The sequence below is a fragment of the Calidris pugnax genome, unplaced genomic scaffold, assembly GCF_001431845.1.
Source record: "Calidris pugnax isolate Ruff unplaced genomic scaffold, ASM143184v1 scaffold589, whole genome shotgun sequence".
Lineage (NCBI taxonomy): Eukaryota > Metazoa > Chordata > Aves > Charadriiformes > Scolopacidae > Calidris > Calidris pugnax.
Window position 1 is genome coordinate 143400 of NW_015091425.1, and position 8536 is coordinate 151935.

Here is an 8536-nt window from a genome sequence, read left to right on the forward strand (position 1 = left end):
TACAAGTTGTGGTAATTTTCTTTTCTTGATTTCCATTGGGCTCTCCTCATCCCCCAACTTTTGGAGGTTGATTATATCAAGCACCTATTTAAAGAGAGAGGGGTAAACCAGAAAACTCTGTAGTGACATCTGGAAAAAAAAAAAATATCTAAAGTCATTCCTGAAGCCATTAGTAAGCCATGGTTTAGTTGATAGATCTCTGTTCTGAAAAAAAAAAAAAATCTAAAGTCATTCCTGAAGTCATAAGTAAGCCATGGTTTAGTTGATAGATCTCTGACACCTGTATATGTTATCCTATATGTTTTACTTCTGCCGTTTGGTGTCAGGTATCAATTTGAATCTCCTGGCTGTTAGCAGGTAATTATAGTGTAGGCTGCAAAACTTTGAAAAAGTTTGAACTGAGTACTTTAATCAGTCCTGAAAATTGGCATTTATACATCTTATGTAGTTTTTTCAATACTCTTATGTTAAAAAAATTTCCACCTTGAAACAGTTACTGAAGTTTATTGCTGAATGCCATCTTCAAAAGAAAGTTGTTTTTTTTAAGTAGTGTTCTGCTAACGTGGCCTACAAGAAACAAGTACCAAAATGTATCAGTGCAGATCATAATACCAGAGTATCAAATAGCTGGAATTCGGATGAGTTTGTCTGACCAGAATCATGGGTGTAGTGGAAATAATTTTTAAGCATTAAATTAATGGAGTGGAAGCATCAACTCTGGAGTGTTCACTATTCCCTTATTAACGATAATGGAAAATATCAATTGTTTTTAAAATATTGAGTAACTTTAGGTTAGAAATTTTGAGGAAGAAAATTCATAATAGTACTGCAGAATTTCTTTGCCTGAAACTGAACTACAGTTACTTCTGTGTGGGGAAATTACCATGCTTTTTCGTAAGCATTATAATTAACAAATTGAATACTGTTGCTACTATTTTTCTAATCAAGTTTTTTCTTATTTACATGCTACAAGGATGACGTAAGTAAAAAAAAGTCATGATCAAATGAATATGAAATTGCATTATAAACTGCAAATATGCTTAGGTCAGTGATCTTTAAATGGTGGTAACTCAGAAATCTAATATGTAGTTGTACAAAGTTAAAATAATTAGGCCTCTCTGTGAAGTTGGCCAGAAATCACTTAAGACTGACTGTGCTATATATGTAAACCAGTAGTAATAGCAACTCGCCAAATCTTTGTTTCCTGTTAAAAGGACTTAGTTTGCTATACAAAACATACCATTTATCTCCTGATTATTTTTTTTTTACCTTTAAGGATTCTGAGATGAAACCTGTCTCAGCATAGGATTTTTGCTTGCATCCAGCTTATTTTCTGTTGGTTCCTGCTTTATATCAGTATGCACCTTAACTTGACTTGATAGGTAGAAGGTTTAGGTCTCAATGTGCCTGCCTGTCTGCCTTCTGAAACATCTGCATGGTTCAAAACATCAGGGGTGGATACTTTACAAATGTCATCATGAATCTTGTCAACAATTGTGTTGATTTGAGCCTTAACTCTTCTGGGTGACTTTTAAAGACAATAGATTTCACTAAATCTAGAGTAAAGTACCTTAAGGGCTCAAATCTTAGGGAGAGGAGAAGTGATACACAATGAGTTTGAAAATTAGCTTCTTTGTAGGTCATTCTTGGAGCACTTCTTGAGAAGTAAGCTCTGTCTTAAATTAGATTGTAAAACCTTTTTAAATGAAATGTAAGGTTTGCCTCTTGAAGCCAGATGTCTTGGCATTATTTGAAACAGTGAGCCTTCTCAGTACAACTCTTAAAGAGCTGTACTGGCCAACTCCTTTGATTTCTCCAGTTTTCTGACGGATGTCTGGTATTTTAAGTCTTTTCAGGATGTTCAGAATACTAAGCAGAAGTATAGGTAACCTTGGGATTTTGCAAGTAGAACAGATGTCTATTTGCATTGCTAGGGTGGGAACTAGATAAGAACTGTAACTGAAACATTTAGAGTAACATGTCTTTTTAGTAATTATTTGTAGTGCTGTATATATAGATGTATGTTCCATAACTCATAACATGTATGTGGCACATACATGTTATTTCTTGGTCAAGAAATATATTTGGCCAAGAAGGCCAATGGCATCCTGAGCTGCGTCAGGAAGAGTATGACCAGCAGGTCAAGGGAGGACATTCACCTCTGCTCTGCCCTGGTGAGGCCTCATCTGGAGTACTGGGCTCCCCAGTTCAAGAAGGACAGACAACTGCTGGAGAGGGTACAGCAGAGGGCTACGAAGATGATTAGGGGCCTGGAGTGTCTCTCTTACAAGGAGAGGCTGAGGGACTTGGCTCTTTTTAGTCTAGAGAAGAGAAGGCTGAGGGGGAATCTGATCAATGCCTATAAATACTTAAAGGGTGGGTGTCAGGAGGATGGGGCCAGTCTTTTTTCAGTGGTGCCCAGGGGTAGGGCAAGAGGTATCGGGCACAAACTTGAATATAAGAAGCTCCACCTAAACATGAGGAGGAACTTCTTTACTTTGAGGGTGGCAGAGCCCTGGAACAGGCTGCCCAGAGAGGTGGTGGAGTCTCCTTCTCTGGAGACGTTCAAAACCCACCCGGACATGTTCCTGTGCTCTAGGTGGACCTGTGTTGGCAGGGGGTTTGGACTAGATGATCTCCAGAGGTCCCTTCCAACCCCGTATCATTCTGTGATTCTGTAACTCGGTCTGAAAATTAAATGTGATAATTACTTGTCCAGTTGAATTTCTCAATCATGGTTTGCATTCATTGATAGGAGTGGTCTGCAGATCTGAACCGCACTCTCAGTAGAAGAGAAAAGAAGAAGGCTTCTGATGGAGTGACTCTGACTGGCATTAATCAGACAGGAGATCAAGTTTCACAGTCTAACAAACATAGCAGGTATTTTTTTTTTTCATGCCTAAAAAGACTAATTGGAAAGGCTTGTTATCTTCAAGTATACTAAGCTCTACAGGATAAAAAAGTTACTGTCGAACCAAATGTTAATTATCTGTGAGCATTTAGTGATGCGTTTCTGCAGCTTAGAGAATATTTTGGGAATTATTCTCCATTTTACAGTTCTCTTTCCACTGGGAATTAAAAGAAACCAAACTTCAATGAGAAACTGAACTTTCTATAGCTAATCTGGTAATTAGTCTGTTGCTATCTTCTCTAGAAATGATAATTATACTTTGAAATCTTAGCTTGTAAAACATTTAGTTGCTTCAGAATTCTGGATATGATTAATACAAAGCTACTAACATGAGCTGCTTTAGAACGGAATGAACTGGCAGGAAAAATCTCACTGCCCTTTATTGCAAGCAGTAAGAAAAAGATATCATGGTCCACAAAGGGTATTCTAATTCTGGAGGAATGTACCATATGTGAGACTTCCCAAACTTTCTTGGGTCTTATGCTACACTTGATGGATGTTTGCGTTTTTGTGTTTGTTTTTGGTTTTTTGGTTTGTTTGGTGTTTGTTTTTTTTGGCTGGAGAGGGGTCTGCTAAGAAACTGCTTAGTGGGACACCAATGACAGTGTTCTACTCTTAAACAGACAGGGTCGCCATAATGCTCTTTCTTTTCCAAATTAGCAGTCTTAGTGTCCAGAGTAACACAGTGCAGTCAGTACAATCAAGTTACAATCCCTTTGAAGATGAAGAAGATACTGGGAGTACTGTCAGTGAAAAGGAGGACAATAAGATCAAAAAGTTGGTGAAATGTTGTCTTTTAATTGTTTTCACACTTGCACTTTCTCTATCCAGGGTTTTCTGTTTTTGGTTTCTTTAACACTATGCCGGTCAGTGCATGAAGTCCTTTTAAGCCGTTGTGTAAGCAACACTGGAGCCTAACTTGTCTTTCCTAACAGATGCCATATCTGTTGCCTTGACCTTTGGTTTGAAACTACTGGGGTTATTGGCAGTTGCTAACAGAACTGCTGTTGCTTTTTTTCTTTCCTTTACCAGTCCTATAAAATGTTAAAACTTGAAGGTTTTCCAAGTGAAACTACTTGTGGAGCTTCACTGCTCTGTGTTCTTGCTGAATAAATCTGCTTTTATGATTGCTTTCTTTTTATTTAGGATCTTCTCAAACAGCTGCCTGTTACTTCAATACACAGACTAGTGATGGCATACCACTCTCTTAAATGGCATGTGCATGCTTAACAGTGAATTTTTCTTTAAATGATCGAGTCATTGCAGTATAATGAAGTTTCTTTATTTGGTGGATTGCAATATACAAGAAGTGTTGAAAGCTATCATAGAGATGCATAGAGATTTGGGAGAAAGGTTCTGCAAAGCAATTTAAATGTCTTATCCTAAACCAGATAATTCTTGTCATCTACTAGCTCCATACCTTTAGCCTTTCTAGAGTAAATATATGTAATTATCCCATGGATTTTATAGATTTATTGATAGAGAAGTTTTTTGAGTTTGTGGGGACGTTGTCTTTGATATCTTTTTTTTTCTTTTGCCTTTTTCTAACTTGCTTTGTAAATGTATTGCAAGAATGCCTTTTTTTTTTTTTTTTTGAATGAGGCATTGTCAGCTAAAGATAGGTGAGAAGATACCAGAAATGAAGCTTCAAAACTGGGCCTTAGAGTGGAGCTTAAGCTTCATTAGGGGAAGTGGTTCCTTAGTGATATTTCTAGTCTTCTATTTTAAGAGCTGAAAAGAATAATTTAAAAATTGTTTTCAGTGTTAGCAGCTATGAAAAAAACCAAAGCTACCCAACGGATTGGTCTGATGAAGAGTCCAACAATCCTTTCTCTTCCACTGATGCAAATGGAGACACCAATCCATTTGATGAAGATACTTCTCCTGCAATGGAAGTGAGAGTACGTGCACTCTATGACTATGAGGGCCAAGAGCAAGATGAACTCAGCTTTAAAGCTGGTAAGTTTACAGCATTCAGTTAACATATTTATCAAAAGGAAAAGGGGGGTGGGTGGAAGTTTTTCTCTTCAGCTTTTATTTCCTGAAGGCACCTGTTTCTCTGAAAGTATAACTCCAATTACAGGATTCTATCTAACCCTCACCCCTGCTGAGACCTCTTCTTAGTATCCTCTGTTTGGAAGCACCAACTTCTAATCTGTTTGGAATGTGTTGAGATGCATCTGTTTGGGATATTTCTTTCTTACCATTTTGTGTTAAACATAATGAGCTGCTGAACGGATAATCCTGTCTTCTCATTTGGTGACAGCTGCTGCTTTTAGCTGTCTAGAAATGCCAACACTACAAAGTCTGGTTTTTTTTTTTCTTAAAGGAAAAGACTCCAGCAACTGACCTTAAAACATATCTAATCATCTGATATTTTTTCTGTTCAAACTGGAAGCGTCTCTTTTTTGGACTCCATCTTCCCACAGTGCTAACTTTTTAAGGTTGAAAACTTAGCCATGATAATTTTGTACTCTTTCCACCCCCCTTCAGTGTATGTTAGCTATCTTTACCGGTTTTTTTTTTTGGTCTTGCATTATATAAGGGTACGCTTATATACTATATATGTCCCTTCTTAGGATGTTGTGTTTCCCTGGAGCCATAAACCCTGTTCCTTTTTTACTTCGTTGCTATAGGAGTTGAGAGAACAGAATAGTGGTAACTGACAGGAGAGAGCCGTGCCACAGTATGTTTCATAGAATCATAGAATCATCTAGGTTGGAAGAGACCCTTGGGATCATCGAGTCCAACCATCTACCCTACTCTACAAAGTCCTCCCCTACACCATGTCCCTTAGCACTGCATCTAAATGTCCCTTAAACACAGCCAGGGATGGTGACTCCACCACCTCCCTGGGCAGCCTGTTCCAATGCCCTATCACTCTTTCGGTGAAAAATGCCTTCCTAATGTTCAGTCTAAACCTACCCTGTTGGAGATTGAAGCCATTCCCTCTCGTTCTGTCACTAATTACCTGTGAGAAGAACTTCCACACATAGGAAGTTGGCACAAGGGCACGATGGCAGTACGCCATGGATGCTGCTGCTTCCAGTTTTTCTGGGCTGGTTCTACCAGCCGTTGTGTGCTGAGCGAGTTCCTGGGCAGTTTACTCAGCCCCTGAAATAGGAGACTCAAGGCGCTTCATAACCTGGCCAGCCTGGAGGCAGTACCCTCTAGTGATGAATGGTGGAACCTACACCAAGTCCGTGTCTTCCGAGCTCTCATCTACTCTCTTGACCAGAATTGCACATGAAGAGTTTTACCAACCAGGAATTCCAGAACAAGATTGTATGAGTAGTTTTAGCAGGAGCAAACAGAACTTCAGTTTGTGAAAATGGCAAAATCTCATTGATCTTCTCTTTTCCTGTTACCTTGTCACTTATTCCCTTCTCCTGTAATGACTGACTTAAAGGAAAAAGAGGATTCCGGTGTTGAAAGACAGTTTCTGCATCCCTCTCAGCTGGGGTTTGTAGGAAGTTCACTACTTCTACACTCTCTACAGTAGATCTTAGACGTGATGACTTTAAGTTAATACAGTGAACAAGTCAATAGCTAAGCAGTCAACTGCTAGACTTCCATTCTGCTTGTGGAGAAAGGTCGTGCTCAGAACAGTGTATTTCCATATCCTAAATGCAGTTTGTGGTTTTTTTAAACCAAAAAGCCCCCTAAGTCAGACGGTGGGACTCCCACCTTTCACCCACCTCCCTCCTTTTTCAGTAGTGAAGCTGTAAACATCTGAGTCATCTTTTTTTGTAGACAAGTATTGTAGATTTTCAGAGAGGAGGAATGGATTGGTTTGTCCATTAACCTTGCTGAACTGTGCCCCGACGGAAGGTCAGTAGTAACAAAACATCTGGAGCTTTCTCTGGAATTCACAGCAGCTAAAATTATTCTTCATTCTGTAGACTTTAAATGCTCCTTTTTTTCTCAGCAGGGGATGGAAGTATGCTAATCCTCTTGAAATATGTGTATTGTGCCTGTCAAGCAACAGGATGGCATTCCAAGGGTTTACAGTAACGAGCCTTTCAGTGGCAAAAACTATGCAATGTTTATACACACAGATGTAATGGTTAAGTACAAAGCTAGACATTCTGTGCTTCAGCACCAGCTGTATGACTTGCATGAAACTATTTGAACCAAATGGTTCTCAGTGTGAGGTCTGTAGAAATAAAGTACAGAAAGCGTGACCTGTAAGAGACGTATGTAGGCTTAACTTAAAAATAGCTTAATACCTTTGAAGAAAGAGCTTTAAAGTATATTTTAACACCAAATTTTATGTATCAAGTGTAGGAAAGGGATCACGTGATAGACTATGAATCCCCTTACAGAAGCTAAATTATAGAATGGCTAGAGTTAAATTTACTTCAGTTTTAGGCAAAAGTGTTGGTGTGACTAGGTTTACACTGAACATACAAAAGACTAAGGAGAAAAATGCACCAGGTCATACGAGACCCCATTTAAAATGTGCTCTCCCCTATGTAGACTATGCCTAGACTCCTAAGCAGCTGTCAGCAGAGGATTAATGCGTTGTAGGGTTCTGCTTAAATGTATGCTGATATTCTCAGATTTCCTTGGGTGTTCAAAGAATTTGCCTACAAAGCTTTAGTGATCACTTCTAGGTAAATGCTGTAGTATATATGCTCTGCATAGCGTCCATTAAATGTACTTTAATAAATTAAACTTTTTTTTACTATATACATCTATCTTTTTTTCTTTTTCTGGCAAACAACTGCTTCCAAAGAGGAAGAAAAACTTTACTGATACCTTATAAGGGTTGTTATAATCCTGTAATAAGATGAGACACAACTATCTACCATATGTCTAGCTCGCTGTGTCTCTGCCATGGCTGAGAATAAATATCTACAGGAGATATAGACCATGCAATGTTGTCAAAATGTGTGATTGTATATGCTACCTTACACAGCTGTTAAAGACTGTTTTCATTATATCTGTTGCGCAGGTTACCTTTAAAAGTGGTAATATTTTCATAGACCTCCAAGATCACTGAATTTCCAAGTCCTAGCTGTTAATACAAGTGCAACTGCATTGGGACTAATGCAGTGTGGCTTTGATAGCCATTGTTTTCACTCTGTTAAAATACACTTCATAGAAGTGGCAGGAAAGCTTGAAACTGTACCCCCTACATTTCTGTAGTGCTAGAAGTGGTGGAAAAAATTGTTTAAAATGACTCCATAAGCCAAGTACAGTCCATGGTGCCAAATATTTGTTCATAACATTCGTTACGAACTATATATAATTATCTGGTAAACTTACAAACTAGAGGACATGAGGCCTTAACATTTTTTAGCTAACAGAGGAGCTATAGAAGATATCTATCTGAGAAGATTTAATATGAAGTTGGTCCATTTCTGCCAAATAATTGATAGTCCCTAGGCTAGTTTTTGTTCTCCTAAATTATACCAAGACTATATATTTATAGCCATTTGGGACTGTACTAAGTGATTAATATCTTCAGCATGTATTTCCTATTGTTAAATGAAAGGCAAATCAGTTTTATCTAGGGAAATAATCTGACACAAATAGGTTATACATGAGGAAACAATTGTTACTTAGTCTGGCCTTTTTTGCCTGGCTGAGGTGGACATTCACTTGCTCATATACAGCATC

At 38.3% G+C, this 8536-nt stretch overlaps 1 protein-coding gene across 7 annotated transcripts in view; it reads left to right on the forward strand.

Moving 5' to 3' along the window:
* The window catches only part of PACSIN2 (protein kinase C and casein kinase substrate in neurons 2), a 73079-nt gene that overhangs the window by 55877 nt on the left and 8666 nt on the right, over window positions 1-8536 (forward strand). For 3 of the 7 annotated variants that reach the window (XM_014961520.1, XM_014961521.1, XM_014961523.1), the window contains 4 exons: window positions 974-979; window positions 2756-2880; window positions 3572-3688; window positions 4674-4908. In XM_014961520.1, the coding sequence (XP_014817006.1) occupies window positions 974-979; window positions 2756-2880; window positions 3572-3688; window positions 4674-4893 (468 nt within the window). In that variant the 3' untranslated portion in view covers window positions 4894-4908. Of the gene's footprint in view, window positions 1-973; window positions 980-2755; window positions 2881-3571; window positions 3689-4673; window positions 4909-8536 lie in introns of those variants that run through there. The other 4 variants (XM_014961524.1, XM_014961527.1, XM_014961525.1 and 1 more) reach the window with 4 other exon arrangements.